The 16,552-nt window shown below is 43.0% G+C and overlaps 2 protein-coding genes across 15 annotated transcripts in view; one reads left to right on the plus strand and one right to left on the minus strand.

The window, feature by feature from the left end:
- The window catches only part of gria4a (glutamate receptor, ionotropic, AMPA 4a), an 85,239-nt gene that overhangs the window by 68,368 nt on the left and 319 nt on the right, over positions 1 to 16,552 (minus strand). For 5 of the 14 annotated variants that reach the window (XM_057050679.1, XM_057050674.1, XM_057050680.1 and 2 more), the window contains exons 1-2: positions 15,961 to 16,485; positions 13,604 to 13,762 (exon numbers count right to left, since the gene is read on the minus strand). In XM_057050679.1, coding sequence (XP_056906659.1) covers positions 13,604 to 13,762; positions 15,961 to 16,054 — 253 coding nt within the window. In that variant the 5' untranslated portion in view covers positions 16,055 to 16,485. Of the gene's footprint in view, positions 1 to 13,603; positions 13,763 to 15,960; positions 16,487 to 16,552 lie in introns of those variants that run through there. The other 9 variants (XM_057050675.1, XM_057050676.1, XM_057050681.1 and 6 more) reach the window with 6 other exon arrangements.
- On the plus strand, positions 5,219 to 8,170 carry LOC130535561 (uncharacterized). Its single transcript, XM_057050695.1, has one exon. It carries the CDS (start codon positions 6,322 to 6,324, stop codon positions 8,107 to 8,109), a length of 1,788 nt encoding a protein of 595 aa, XP_056906675.1. The 5' UTR covers positions 5,219 to 6,321; the 3' UTR covers positions 8,110 to 8,170.

Genomic DNA, 16,552 nt, shown 5'->3' on the forward strand with positions numbered 1-16,552 from the left:
GTTGAATGAATGAATGTTCTAACTGATAATTGTAATTAATTTTATTCCCCCATGTGTTCTTCTGACCCAAGTCAATGGTTGCCCAGAGAACATATTACAGGTAATTTACAGGACCCAAATGGACCTGACCAATAAACAAGCAACAATAGCAAAGAGAAACTTCCTTTTAACAGAAAGAAACCTTGTGCAGGGCCAGGCTCATATGGGGGGCATCCTACTTGACCCACTGGGTTAAAGAGGAGGTAGGAGATGGGGAGGACAGAAAGAGGAGAATGGACACATACACCAGTTTTTTTCAACCACTGTGCCATGGCACACTACTGTCCCGTGGCGCAGTGTCAGGTGTGCCATGGGAAATCATCCAATTTCACATAAGATAATTGTGAAGATTATTGAGATTATTGTCTGTATGTTTTTTTAGTAGTTTTTGTGTTTACATTGTTTGCTTTATGTGATTACATTCATCTGTTGAGCTTTTTACCCAGGTTCACGCGTGTCTTTGATCATTTTAGAAAAAATTTAATATCAGAAAAAGTTTGTTCCTAACCCATCATGACCACAGCTGCTGGCTCAAGCCATGATGAGCTCCTGCATTGGCTTTCTGAGTGCAAAGATGTGTGTGGTGAAACTGCTTCAGATGGTCCAGAATGCGGTAATGCATCTGGTCTTCAACCAACCTAAGTAGGCTCACGTCACCCCACGGCTGATGGAGCTCCACTGGCTACCTGGAACTGCCCACATTCAGTACAGCTCCCTTCTGCTGACCTACAGAGTAGCAGCTGGATCTGCTCCTCTTACGTGAACAGTCTTGTTGGAGTCCATCTCTCCCCTCATCAGCCGTGTTACACCAATGAGCATCATCTGATAAAGCCTCCCGTTCCCACACAACAATCCAGAGTCTTCTCATGTCTTCTTTCCCTATGGTGGAATGGCCTCCAGCTCTCTGTCAGAACAGGAACAACCCCTCTCTACCTTCAAAAACCCCTTGAAGAGAGAGTACTTCTAAGAGCTCCTGCTCTCCTAACAACATTTCTCTTTCTCCTCTCTCTCTTCTCCTCTTTATGTCCCTTTCCTCTCCTCTCCTCTCCTCTCCTCTCCTCTCCTCTCCTCTCCTCTCCTCTCCCTCTACACACCTCTGCCCTGGTAGTTTGTAGTTGTACCAGGTAGTTTAGGGCTATACGTCAGTATTTTATTCAAACTGGTCTCAGTTGCCTGGTGGTTTGATCGGGTCTCTGCAGACAAAAGCGTCCGCTGAAGGACTAAAATGGAAATGGAAATTTTGTACTTGGTAGCACTATCAATACCGATATTTGTGTATTATTTTTATAAAACAAAAAAATATTTTAAACATGGTCCTGTTCAAATCTAAATCAATACCAGGAATCAATCCTAAACAGCCAGACAATTAACAAAATACGAATATATATATATATAGGAAGACACAAGAAAAAAAAGATTCTGGTGTAAAATCAAATGCTAAATGTTGGAAACATGAAACATTAAATGAAATGATAAGGTAAAAACTACAATTTTCATTTTCTCTATTTATAGTGAAGTTACAATCGAAGCACTTAGTGTGTCACCTCAGAAATGTATCATTCTGACAACATTAACAGTGCACAAACAGAGAGTTGGGGTCCGATATTGGGGTTAGATGTTGGGCGAATCCAGTCTGGGTGGTACAAACTCCACTGATACATCAAGGATCTCTAAAATATACACATCATTTCATAAGGCCAGTAAAAAACAGAACACTGGGAGACTTGACAACACAATAGGCTCTCAGGAGCACTGCTCTATAATGACTCAACCGCTTTTTATTGCAGGCAAGGCTTTTCACATAGATAATTGCAGACAAATAGGGCAGAAAATCACATACATAAATTGAAATGTGAAGAAAAGGAAATGTGCAGACGTGAAAGATAAGAACATCTGCTTCGATAGATGACTGGATGAAAAACACATGCAGATTCTGTGACAGCAGCCATTTGCTGCTTGAGAGAAAATAAGTTAGGAAATATCTCAGAATGGAATCATTTCCAATGTATACATGTACTTCCAACTCCTTCACCAGTCTTAATATTTCTAAAAAAAAATTCTCTGAGGTTGCGTCAGTGGATGTTGTTGCAGGCAGACACAGAAATAAATCAGGAAGCTCAAGTTTTCAGTCATCCAGGGAAAAATAGATTTTTAGAATGAAACATGATCAGGAAAATCAAGAAAGAAGACATATCAGAGAAATCTGATTTGTCCTCTCACGTTAGAAAAGACAAAAAGAAAAAAAATCCATTTACAATCATCTACTGATGACTTCAAACTAAGAGTCCTGCTTCTTGTCTCCACGTTGGTTCCTTCGCAAGCTACCAGAGGGGAAGCCCACTTCAAATTCAAAATGTAGCTCGTATTGACTCCCTAGAGAGGCGTTCAAGGCTGAACAAGCAGATGTGGAAGGAAAAGCGGTAAGGGAGCAAAATCACATGCTCAGTTGGTGGCACCTTGATCATTACCATTTTTATCGAATCACCAATTACGTCACACCTTTCTGTTTAGCTACCTCCTCTACTGTATTTCCTTTTGTAAGATGAATTATGTTCATCTTGAGGCCAGAGCCAATGGCCAGATTAAAGAGACAATTTATAGACAACTGTCTCTGTAGCAGAACATGAAAGGATGAATTAGCTAACAGAATGGTAAACACACTGTCACATCCTGACAAAGGTTTCCAAAAATGTAGAGGCAGTGCAATGCTTACGACACATAGATGCTAATAATAATTCTAAGATCTACAAGCTTTAGCACTTCTGCAGAGAAATTACAAAACCAGAGCTTAGTCAGGGAGCACTGAATGCATCAAGTAAATGTATGGTCCTCACAGATACCTCTATGGACTCTCATTGTTGTCTCTTCACCTCACATATCAAGTTACAAATAATTTGTATGCTTAGTAGTGACACGGTTGGTGTCAACTCATGACCAAGCTGCAACAGCACATAATAATTACACAGCCGAAAATAGCATTGATCCAAATGAAACTATACATTCATCTGAATGAATACAAAAAAGAACATCAATGGGAGACACTTTCATGGTCAAAGGTAAATGCTGCTCAGCATAAAGGTCAGCTTAAAAGCAAACTTTTGAACACTGAAACTATTGCCTGTTGCAGAGTATTGATGTTGTTGCTAATTTGAATAAAAGGTCAAGATTCTTCTTTTTACCAACACCTGTGGACCTGTGGTCCATTCTTCAATTTATTGGAATGAGTGGGTGCGTATGTTATATGATTCATGAGAGCGCCACAGGTATCTGCTCGTTAAGGAGTCTATAATACCACATGGGGACAGACATCATGCTGTCCCAGGATAAGACTGTGTCCTACTGGGCTGTTACCGGGGAAGAAAATACACACAATACGTAGACAAATGAAGCATGCAGAAATGTTTCCAATGTAATTAGACTGGAAGTGTGTGTGTGAGTGGGGGGGGCTTCTTCTACTTTCTACACCTCAACAGTTAAGTACAATGTAACTGTGTTAAAATAGAAGCAGGGTAGTGTCTCTTTGTCTGTGCATCCCAACATGTGTGTTTGTGTGTGTGTGTGCCCATGAGCACGCAGATGTAAATTAGTGATCTTAAGATAAATATCACTGCTGCCATACATCTGTCTGTTTGAAGGTTAGATGAATTTTTTGAACTGCTGTGTGTGATAGCCTAAGCTCCCCACACACTGATATTCATTATTTCCCCTCAATTCTTATCGAGTCCACTCTTGTTCTGATGGGCCGAGCATTTAGCTACCAGGCCCCCCTGCTATGGAACCAGCTCCCTGTCCAGGTACAGGAGGCTGACATCATCTCTACTTTTAAGATCAGAGTTAAAACCTACCTCTTTGAAAAAGCTTATTGTCACTAATTCCGTAGTCCCAGTTACTATCATAGACAGAAAAATTATCACCCCACTGGGTCATGGTTTCCTCTCCTCTCCTCTCCATTCTATCCTCTACCTGTCCTCCCCCTCTCCTCTCTCTCTACCCAGCCGGCCATCCGCAGGAGGGTCCCCCTACATGAGCCTGGTCCTGCTCAAGGTTTCTTCCTGTTAAAGGGGAGTTTTTCCTTGCCACTGTTGCTTGTCTGGGGTTAGGCCCTGGGATTCTGGAAAGCGCCTTGAAACAATTTTGATTGTAAAAGACGCTATATAAATAAAGATTGATTGATTGATTGATTGATTGATTGGTTTCATAGTGTTTTAGAGTCCCTCTCCCCTCCTCCTCTGGATACTAATGGTAGGAAGTAGATAATGGCTGACACCAATAATGTCAATATCACTGACAAGCCAACAGGTTGTAGTTAGTGTTAACAGGACAGCTAACAGATTCTTCAAACTTATTTAAAATAATGATGATAAATGTATCTATATTATCTATGTGTATTCTATATGTATGTATCTATACAAACACAACAGGGGCATTTTTATGACACTTTTATAATACTTGATGATTGCAACAAATCATGAACAATAACACCAATGACTGACAGGAGGGCGGGAGGAAGCGAGACAAGTGGGGCACATGAGTCTTTAGTAAAACTGATGTTGGGAAAAAAGTATATGATAGAAATGCAAACATGTGATATAAATTAAAGTGAACATAAGAAAACCTTTATAAAACTGGAAAACAACAACTGAAGAATGTCAAGACAATTACTGCATACAAGGATCCATTCAGTATCAATAACCCACGGCTCTGACAATGAGCAATTTGCTTCTGTTTCTTTGATCTTCCAAACACACGTTCATAACAAGCAACAAAATAGACTTTTCTTTTACAGTGTATCTACTGTATCTAGGCTAGTGGGAAAATTGAGGCCTTAATGAAACACATTAGACAAACAGGCAGTGAGGCTCATGGGGACTGTGTGCACGAGTGTGTAGGTGTGGGTCAGTGAGAGGGACATCAAAGCCATCCTATTATCCAAAGTCAAATTACCTGGAGGGAATGTGCCTGTTCATTCAGACATGCCGCATGCCCCATTAACATTACCGGCTTTGCTATACAATGAAGTAAAGGTCTGCTGGCTGGAATATTGCCTGGATCAGTCACACAAAACACAAGGTGTTGTAAGCGCATGTTACTCTGTCAGGGTTGGGGTTAGTCTGCAGCAGACCAGCCAGGGGGAGAGAGCACGTCCCTCTGCCTTATGTCACCTCAAGCCACTGTAGAAGCACAGAAGCATTTTATTAATACCAATTCCAGTACAGGTCTTGTTACTCACACATCCATCCCTCCATCATTTACCCATCCATCCAGCCACCCATCCTCATCCATTCACCCATACATTATCTACCCATCCATACATCCATCATCCACCCATCCATCCATCAGTCATTCCACCCAGGCCTAGGTGTATCACCATGACTATTTGAGTGTATTGGGATCTTGGAAGTTTGGAGGCCGAATGAAAGCTTTTGGCTCTTTGTCATGTCCTCTGAGCCTTTACTGATTAATGCTTGTGGTCTGGTGGGGCACACCATGCTGAGAAGGGTCAGACTAATGGTGATGGTGGTCCTGCCTTTGTGGATGTCTGTTAGCTCACCTAACAGGCGTAAACTCTAAACTGAGAAGCTAGCTGCTGCGGAGCCAACTAGCGTAGCTTCAGCTAGCGGTCCCCCGGCAGCAGCCGAGCAGCCGGCTAGCCAGGGCGGCTGGGTGACGGTTCGTAGGAAGCGTAGCCCAAAACAAAGGCCCACGGTGCACCACCAACCGCTTCCCGTGGCTAACCGTTTTTCCCCACTTGGCGACACACCCGCCGAGAAACCGACCCTGGTAATTGGCGACTCTGTTTTGCGCTACGTGAAGCCGACTCCAGCGACTATAGTCAAGTGCATTCCGGGGGCCAGAGCGGGCGACATAGAAGCAAATTTACGACTGCTGGCGAGACGTAAACGTAAATTTGGTAAAGTTATTATTCACGTCGGAGCCAACGACACCCGGCTTCGTCAGTCAGAGGTCACCAAAATTAACTTGGAGTCGGTGTGTAACTACGCAAAAACGATGTCGGACTCCGTAGCATTCTCTGGTCCCCTCCCCAATCTGGCCAGCGATGAGATGTTTAGCCGCATGTCGTCGCTTCGTCGCTGGCTGTCACGGTGGTGCCCCGAAAACCAGGTGGCCTTTATAGACAATTGGAGCACTTTTTGGGGAAAACCTGGTCTGATTAGGAGAGACGGTGTCCATCCCACACGGGATGGTGCCTCTCTCATTTCTAGTAATTTGGCTAATTTTATTAGACCCAAAGTGACCTGACAATCCAGGGTCCAGACCAGGATGCAGAGTTGTAGTCTTACACACCTCTCTGCTGCTTCCTTAGAACCCTCATCCACCAACATTAACATATTTAACACTATAGAGGTAGTCTCTGTTCCACGGTTAAAAGCTCACCAAGCACAGAGCAGGGGAGCGGTCAATCACCATAATCTTATTAAAATTAATACTAAAGCACAAGTTGGAGAAACTAATATCACAATTAAGTGTGGACTGTTAAATATTAGATCTCTTTTGTGTAAATCCCTGTTAGTGCACGACCTGATAGCGGATCATCACATTGATTTATTTTGTCTTACTGAGACCTGGCTTCAGGAGGAGGAGTATGTTAGCTTAAATGAATCTACTCCTCCTACCCATCTTAATTATCATATTCCTCGTGTTACTGGTCGAGGAGGGGGAGTGGCAGCAATCTATCACTCCAAGTTATTAATTAATCCTAGACCAAAATATGGCTCCAGTTCATTTGAAAGCCTGACTCTTGGCATCACCCATCTGAACTGGAAGGCAGAAAAGCCACTTCTGTTTGTAGTTGCATATCGGCCCCCTGCTGGGTCACATTCAGAGTTCCTGTCTGAGTTCTCTGACTTCTTATCTGACTTGGTCCTTAGAACGGACAAAGTCATTATCATTGGAGATTTTAATATCCATGTAGACGTTGTAAATGACAGCTTTAGAAATGGCTTCATTCCATTACTTGAGTCAGTTGGTTTCCTCCAGCAGATAAACCAACCAACTCATAGCTTCAACCACACCTTAGATCTAGTTCTGACTTATGGTGTTGAGGTAGAACATGTGTCAGTGTTCCCTCAGAACCCACTGCTGTCAGATCATTCTTTGATCACCTTCACATTTATGATTAAGGATTCTTCTATACTCAGAACAAAGTCTTACTATAGCAGATGTCTTTCAGATAATGCTGTAGCTAAGTTTAAGGAAGTGATCCCTGTGCTAATCCCAGGACCACTGTGTGTTTCCCCAGGAATCAATCATTATAATCTTAGCCCTGCTGAGGTTGACTCTATTGCTGAAGGTGCAGCAACCTCACTGAGAATCACGCTTGATTCTGTTGCCCCCCTGAATAAGAAAATAGTAACTCAGGGGAGGTGTGCCCCCTGGTATAATTCACATATCAGGACCCTCAAGCAGAAAGTGCGAAGGCTGGAAAGGAAGTGGCATTCTTGTAAAATAGACAGCTATCATGTAGCCTGGAAAGACTGTCTATTAGTTTATAAAAAGGCCCTCCGTAAGGCTAGAACAGCTTATTTTTCTTCTTTAATTGAGGAAAATAAGAGCATCCCCAGGTTTCTTTTCAGCACTGTGGCCAAATTAACCAAGAGTCACAGTGTTTTAGATCCGCGTATCCCTTCTTCCCTTAGTGGTGAAGACTTCATGAGCTTCTTCACTGATAAAGTTCTAGCTATCAGAGAGAAAGCTAACCAGGCCATCCCAACAACTGGACCATCACCAGATGTGCTGACTGTGGGAACATACAGGTTCTCCAACGAGCCCTTAAACTCCTTCAGCCCTATATATTTTTCTGAGGCATCATCGCTAATTCAGAAATCCAAGACCACCACGTGTCTCTTAGATCCCATCCCAACACACCTGTTGAAGGATGTTTTACCATTGATAGGCAGTTCTATCCTAGACCAGATCAATGGTTCTTTAGTGTCAGGTTATGTACCCCGGTCCTACAAGGTGGCAGTGATTAAGCCGTTGCTTAAAAAACCATCACTGGATCCTGATGTATTAGCAAACTCCAATATCCAACCTTCCTTTTATCTCTAAAGTTCTTGAGAAGGTGGTGGTGACTCAGTTACTGGAGCACCTGCAGAGGAACAGCCTGTTTGAGATGTTTCAGTCAGGCTTTAGAGCTCATCACAGCACAGAAACAGCACTTCTTAAAGTTACTAATGATCTTCTCATAGCTTCAGATCATGGACTGGTCTCTATGCTGGTTCTGCTGGACCTCAGTGCTGCTTTTGGTACAGTTGATCACAGCATCCTGTTACATAGACTGGAACATGTGATTGGGATTAAAGGGACACCACTAGACTGGTTTAGGTCATATTTATTTGATAGATACCAGTTTGCTCATGTCCATGGTGTTCCCTCCTCATACAGTAGGGTTAGCCATGGAGTTCCTCAAGGTTCTGTACTCGGACCAATCCTCTTCACCTTGTACATGCTTCCCTTAGGGAACATTATTCGGCAGCATGGGATACATTTTCATTGTTATGCTGATGACACTCAGCTTTATTTATCCATGAAACCAGAGGAGACAGAGAAGTTAGTGAAGCTCCAGACCTGTCTTAAAGACATAAAGTCCTGGATGTCTTCAAATTTCCTCCTCCTTAACTCAGGAAAAACTGAGGTCATGGTGTTTGGTCCTGAATTTCTCAGGGATAGATTAGATCATATGATCACTCTAGATGGTATCTCATTAACATCTAGTCTCTCTGTGAGGAATCTAGGAGTAACCTTTGATCAAAATCTCTCCTTCAACTCACACATTAAATTAGTCTCTAGAAGTGCCTTTTTTCACCTGAGGAACATAACAAAGATCAGGAAGCTACTGACGCGGCATGATGCTGAAAAGTTAATTCATGCTTTTGTTCCTTCCAGGCTGGACTATTGTAATTCTTTATTATCAGGGTGTCCAAACAACTCTTTAAGAAGCCTCCAGTTGATCCAAAATGCTGTAGCCAGAGTTCTGACAGGTATTGACAAAAGAGATCACATAACTCCTGTAATGGCGTCGCTTCATTGGCTGCCTGTTAAATTTAGAATAATTTTTAAAACCCTTCTTTTGACCTACAAGGTCCTCAGAGGCCTTGCTCCATCCTACCTGGAGGAGCTAGTGATACCTTATCAGCCCAATAGACCGCTCCGCTCTCAGAATGCTGGTCTACTTGTGGTTCCCAGAGTTTCTAGGAGTAGAATGGGGGGCCGAGCATTTAGCTACCAGGCCCCCCTGCTATGGAACCAGCTCCCTGTTGACTCCATCGCTACTTTTAAGATCAAACTTAAAACCTACCTCTTTGAAAAAGCTTATTGTTGTTAATTCTGTAGTTCCAGTTACTATTCTAGATAGACAAATTATCATACTTAGGGGGTCGTGTAATCGTTAGGTCACATCTTAGCTATGCTGTTATAGGCCAAGGCTGCCGGGGTCCGGAAACATGATCACCTGACAGGCCTCTGTCACCCCACTGGGTCATGGTTCCCTCTCCTCTCCTTTCCTCTCCTTTCCTCCTCCTCATCAAGCAGACTAGTTATGCTGATTCCTGTGTAGTTTTTCTGCTTCCCCCCACCCTCCCCTCTTTATTTATTTACAGGTATCGCCGCCTTCGGAGCTGCATGACGACCTCCGGCCCCGCTGACCCATTGTATAGTGTATTTTTGTGTGTGTTTCTGTGCTCTGTGCCTCTCCTCTCCTCTCCTCTCCTCTCCTCTCCTCTCCTCTCCTCTCCTCCTCTCCTCTCCTCCTCCTCTCCTCTCCCCCTCCTTCTCCTCTCCTCTCCTCTCCTCTCCTCTCCTCTCCTCTCCTCTCCTCCTCCCTCTCCTTCTCTCTCCTTCTCCCTCTCCCTCTCCTCTCCTTCTCCTGGGGTCAGGCCCTGGGATTCTGGAAAGCGCCTTAAAACAATTTTAAATGTATAAGACGCTATATAAATAAAGATTGATTGAGATTGATTGAAGGTAACCAAATATTTATGCACTTCAGATTTGCCTCGAACACTTCATCATATCACTCCTAAAGTCTTTTTCTACACTTATTATTGTTTGATTTTGCTCCTCTTTATTCTGGCCGGTGTTTTTGAGCCGTTACTTTAAGAAGAAGTCGATATGCATTAATTCCAACCCACTCTAGCAGATTAACAGCATAATTCCTACCGTTTTGAAGATTACAGATTTAATTATGGAGTGATGTGTAGTGATCAATAACAGCTAGGACAAAAACTGTAATGGGTGAACTGTAAATGCTCCATGGTAATAGGGTTCTGAGAACAGATTTAAAATAAAGACTGATGGATCATATCATTTAACTAAACTGTGACTGGTGGAATCTTTCATTTGAGACTGGTTTACATGCCTTTATTTTCTTAATCCCAGGCTCTTGGCATCAAAATCCTTCAACTGTCTGTACGACTGCCTGGTTGTAACAATGGACTGGACGGCCAGGTCCAGCTGAACACAACAAAAACTTAAATTCTGTTTGTTGGCCCTTAATAGTGCCATGGGTTCGGGGTTGCTAAGGTGCTCGATAAACCTTGGCGTAATTTTTCATCAAATCAAGTTCTTTAATGAGCACACGAAGGAACCTGGTTCTGCATTTTCCATGTTAGATCCTTTTAAAAGCTCAGGCCAATTCCATATCATTGCAGAACTTGAAATGATCATTCGTGCCTACTTGTCCTCACATTTGAACTGCTGGGACTATCTTTTATTGCATTAAACACTTCATTACATTCTCTTGAGTTGATCTTCCAGACTGACCACAGTTTGCTGGTTCCTCCAGACTGAGCTCTGCTTCCAGGCTCCTCCAGACTGAGCCCAGCTTCCAGGCTCCTCCAGACTGAGTTTAGTTTCCAGGCTCCTCCAGAATGAGCCGAGCTCCAAGGCCTCCAGACCTAGGTGAGCTCCAAGGCCGCCAGACTGAGCTGAGCTTCCAGGTTCCTCCAGAATGAACCCAGCTTAATTTTAGGCAGGTTTTTATTAGTAGGCTTAATTGTTGCTGCTGTGATTTGATCTAAATCTGTTTTTGTCTTGTATTTTTTCTTGTATTTAAATCTGTTTTTATCTTGTGTATTTATTAAATGTCTCTATTTTGGATTTTATGTGTGAGGCACTTTGGGAGTCTTCACTGTGGTTATCACTATCGAAATACAATTTCGCTTACTTTTACCTACTTACAAAAACTGATGATTTTGTTTGTGATGGAGCAGCAAATAATCACTAATTCACTTTCTATCGTACTGAATATAAGGAATGAAATATGTTTATTTTCTTATACGGCACGGATTTAATTTACAATCCATAAAACACATGTCTTATCTTTATGTTGTGGCATCGCAGCAACAACAATGTCCTGTTAGAAATCCAAAATTCACCATCTGAGGTTGGTTCAGTTCTTTATCTGATTGTGTCTTAATGGACTCACCCACACCCACACACCCACACCCACACACACACATTGAGTGAAGCTTTTGTAGAAGAGTTACAGTGATGCTGAACATCAGTAAGACTAAAAGCCAAGGATCGATGTAAACATACACACGATTAAACACAAGGAGGGAGAGGGACTAACCAGAACAGAAACTATAGGAGAAGTGTCTCCGGCTTGTATTTGAATGTAGACACGCAATATGTTGGGATCTCCTTTAAATGAGCATTATGTTTGCCAAATACTAGAATAGAGAGAGCCATGGTCAAAGCAGAATTCCCTGTTGCACTGCGGTGCGCCACACGTGTACCACCCACAGTGAGTCAAGGATTCATTTAAAGATCCATTTAGCAGCTTGTGCAGAGAGAGACAGTGGGAAAACACAGTTAGGGATACAGAGGCCAGGAGAAGAATGAAAAAAGTTGAGGAGACAAGTGGAATAGCATCCTAGAAGAGAGGGGATGTGGGTGGAAACAGATGAGACAATTAGGAAAACAAGAGAGAAAACTACTTGTAATCTGCAGACAGAAAGACAGGCAGACAACAGGCGGAAAGACCGGCAGTCTCAGACTCTCTGCCTCTCCCTGACTCTGTCTCTCAGTGATTCTGTGTCTCTCTGACTCTTTGTCTCCCTGTCTCTCACTGTCTCTCAGTGTCCCATCTGTCTCTCTGTGTCTCAGTTTCTCTCTGATTCTCAGTATCTCTGTGTCTCTCAGTGTCTCCCTGACTCTCTGTCTCTCAGTGTCTTTGCGTCTCTCTGGCTCTCAGTGTCCCCTCTGTGTCTCAGTGTCTCTCTCTCTCTGTGCTCCTCTAAGATGGCGTCCTAGAGACCTTGTCCAGTAGGGTTTACTTGTGTATAAAAATGACTGAATAGACGTTCACCTCTGAGGGATCCAACCAGATCTTAGAATGCTTGGATGGAAGGTCATGGGTGCAGTTTTTCATTCTTAAATAAAGAGCTTGATTTGCTCAGACAGACAACATTTAAAGGTGTTGTCTTGTGCTTCAGCATTTAAATGGTGTCGTCTTGTGCTTCAGCAGGCATTTAGAGCTCTAGTGCTCATAAATTCACACACCTCTGAAGGTTTTGCTGTTCACCCTGATTTAGCAGCACATGAATATTTAAGATTGATTGCTCTTAAAAGAGGATCAATATCCTCAGCATCATTGAAGGAGATGGCCTCCAGTTGCAGAGTTGGTCGAATTAGTGGACGGCCAGCCCATAAAGGTCAACCCCTGTGTTACCTGTGAAACATACCTTATGCTTATTTCTCCCTCTAACTGTAACAGAGATCCCAAAGAAACTGTGTAAAATGTGATTCAATTTGAGGGCTGAGGAAATAAGATTAGGCTATTAATTTCCTGGTGCTTGTGGTGGTGAGGCCAAGCTATACCATGGGTTATATTCCATTCATATTACACATGTATGGTCTGTTATAATACTAATATTGTCCTTGGTATAAAACTTGGTATAAAACTTGACTGAATACTTTTTTGCATTTCTTCTCTATTTTGAATTGTAGTTTGGAGTTGCCTGTAAGAGGTACAATTTATTTACATTTAAAGATTAAATAAAAATGTTCAGAGTAGAAGTCGAAGCTGTCCCAAGTAGAGGGTAGATGAACATGAGAATTACACAACTGTTATCTTTGCAAATCTATTCCCATTCATCAAAGATGCCCAAACACACAAACACTAAAACACTCTGGTCAAAGTCGACTGCAGTATCTGTTCCCAACACCAGAGTTGTAAAAAGGAAGTAAATAATTAAATTGTAGAAAGCCATGTGAAATATTCTACAACTGTAAACAAAATGTTTCTGTTGCTCCGTAAAGTGAGCAGGTTATTCCTTCACCAAAGTGACTCAATATAATCAGGTCAGACACACGAACACAATGGATCAAACTGACCATTTGTTCAGCTCCGTAACAGAAAAGTCTGACTTTTAAACATCTTTGATGTGAGCCCGCTCAGCATGACAAAGATAACAAAATGCCAGATTTATCCAAGTGTGGTTAGAACTTAAATCCAGGTTTATCCACATCCTTGGCAGTGATGAATGAAGGTCTCACAGCAAAGGCGCCTCAGTTTTACACACATGCAAATACATGTACTTACATGCATTGGTGACAGCAAAGCTGTTGGCTGTCTCTATATTGTCCACATGTGGTATCAGGTTAAAGGGGGCTTCCGTGGCGTTTGGGCTGGTGTTGTGAAGGAAGATAGCTAGTCGGAATGCCGTGTATTCCTGGTCTGTATTTCTGATGAACAACCCACCTGGAGGGAGAACAAGGAGACAAATATGGAGAGTAAAGAAAATGCATTATTTAACATGGTCAGATGAGTGTAAAAGAGAGAAACACAAGAGAAAGAATAGATGAATAAAAAAGGACAGCGAAAGACAAAGCTCACTAGATCTGTCCAGATATGGACAATCAACCACAAACTTTGTTTTCCATGATGAAATCAAACAAACACACACACACACACACACACGTATATATTGAATAAATATATTGTTGTAGTCATTATATAGTCCTGCTGTCAAATAGTCTGATTTCCTGCTAGAGAATATAGCAAAGAATATTAGAGATAGAATATTAGTTAAATTAGTTGAACGGATTACAGACAACAAAACTAGAAACATCTGGGAAGGAGAGATTACTGCTATTTTTGTCAGAACTTCAAGGTTGCACTGCTCTGCACACCATTTATATACAGAAGGTGGATTATAATGCTACTTCAGACGCACTGATGAGACTTAAATTTTGCTGAATTGTACCCAGCACAACTGTAGCACGGCTTGTAGACAGTGCAGCTTTGACATTGCTTTGACATCCAGTAAGGCGAGGGTGAATAAAGAGGGAGGGATAGCAGGAACACAGGAATTTAGAGGCAGTAACAGTTACTAAACTTGCAAAACATGCATGAATAGAGAATGCAGGTGAGCCTCCACATGACAACTCTGTAATGCAGAATAAATCTTTGTGTTAAGGGGGGGTTGGCAGGACACCACTGCCAAGGTGCCAGTGAGCAAGGTACCAAACTCCCAAAATGCTCACATGGGGCCCTCATGAGCTGGCCACTCATTTGGATGTGGACCTGCCTTCGACCGCATGCAGCTGGGATAGGCTCCATGCATCACCCCCCACCCCCCAACACCCAGGAATGGTTAAAGACATCCAGAAAGAAAAACAACAAAAAAAATATGTACATTCATCATATCTAAATACAGAGCACTCACAGGCTAGTCAGAGCTACATGTGACACCCTTGAAATATCTACACTGACTGGCAGAGAAGAGAAACTAGTCTAGGAGCAGGAGCTCATTACAGGACCTCCTGATGCCTCCACAAGAAGAGATGCTGTGCATTCATTACCACACACACACAAGCACATGCACACATACACACACAGGACAAACAGGAAGACTGGCAGTATGTTATCAGAAAGATTGTGTGTGAAGGTGTTGTCCCTTCAATGAGTTATCAGCTGATTTAGTTAACTTTAGTTAACTTGAAGCTTCTCTGGCTCAGCAAAAATGGAGAGAACCAGAGAGTGGGAGAGAGGAAGATGGAGAAGGAGAAACAGGAAAAAAACCAGAAAGGGAGGTAGAGAGAATGATGGAGAGGGAGAAAGGGAGAGGGAGTAAAAGAGGGGGGAAGGGAAAGAGGATGATGGAGAGGAATAAACAGAGGGGGAGAAAGAGAGAGGGAGTAAAAGAGGGGGGAAGGGAAAGAGGATGATGGAGAGGAATAAACAGAGGGGGAGAAAGAGAGATGGGAGAGACAGATGGAGGGAGAACGATGGAGAGGGAGAAAGAGAGAGGGAGTAAAAGAGAAAGGGGGTTAGATAGAGAGGAGAGAGGGAGAGGAGATAGAGAGGATAGAGGCGAGATATAAAGAGGCAGAGAGGAGAGAGATGAAGAGAGGGAGGGATATAGGAGAGAGAAAAATGAGGGAAAAAGAGAGTGGGAGGGAGAGAGGGGGGGAAGAGGGGAGGGGGGGATTGAGAGGGAAGGAGAGAGAGAAAAGAGAAAGTAGATGGGGGAGAGGGAGGGAGGGAGAGAGCAAATGCTGCAGTGTCTTCTAAACAGTGAAGAATACTGGAGGGGACCAGAGCTTACTGAGGCATGAATGAGCCCAGAATATCCATTAATAAACATAAAAACAGATCCAATAAAAGAAAAAAGGGGGTGATCTTGTGTGCTATTTTGTTTATTTTGAAGCCTGGTCCAAGGTGCAGAAAGAACATTTCGTTTACCGACAATATTCTGAATTAATAAGAGAAGGGAAATATGCAATGGAAGCGATGCCATTTCTATATTGTTGTCTTTCTAATGAATTCCCAGTTTTCCTGTTTGGAATTGTCCCGGTGCGCAGCATTTCCCCGGTGACCGCTGTGCGCTAAAATCCACGACTGAGAGCAGGGTGTCAGTGATCCATGCGTAAAAACCGCCAATCTTTCCAACTCACCTATCTGGACTGAGCTGGGGAAAGCCCCTGTCGCCAGTTCCCAAAGGACGGAATACACCCCCAGAAAGTGCCAGGAAAAAATGATAATCCTCATTTTTCTGTCCTTCGATCCCTTCAGAAAGTATGGAGACACATCGAAAAGAAGACTGGGTTCTGGGCAAGAGTGAAAGAGACGCACAGGCGCTAGAAGAAAAGGCAAAAGAAAAAAACAAGGGAAAGAAGAAGACAGGTTAGTTTTGTCCTCCAGTTCTTATTCCATTGTGGACAGGTCGTTTCCGCCCTCTACGGTGTGGGTTCGATTAGACGCTCAGAAAAGAGCTGTCGGTCCGGTACACATGTGAAGACGGGCGGGGAGACAACGAAGACGGGGGAACTCGGCAGTATGACCAGCGAGCTATGAAGAGCCTGCATGGATGGACTGGACATGCGCCCTGTCTGTCTCCCCGTCTCTCTCTATTTCGCTCTCTCCCACATGCACACACTTTTGACTTTTCATCACATTTCCGCTGTCTTTACTTTCGTCCGCGTGGATGTTATGGCTGGAGCATATCGATATGCTCCGAGCCTTTGCGGGGAAAAGGCAAAAACATAC

This window comes from Takifugu flavidus, chromosome 12 (genome assembly GCF_003711565.1).
Source record: "Takifugu flavidus isolate HTHZ2018 chromosome 12, ASM371156v2, whole genome shotgun sequence".
In the NCBI taxonomy this organism is placed as follows: domain Eukaryota; kingdom Metazoa; phylum Chordata; class Actinopteri; order Tetraodontiformes; family Tetraodontidae; genus Takifugu; species Takifugu flavidus.

Excerpts from the sequence above, each read along its gene's own strand:
- LOC130535561 (XM_057050695.1), top strand. The coding sequence starts at position 6,322 with ATGCAGAGTTGTAGTCTTACACACCTCTCTGCTGCTTCCTTAGAACCC.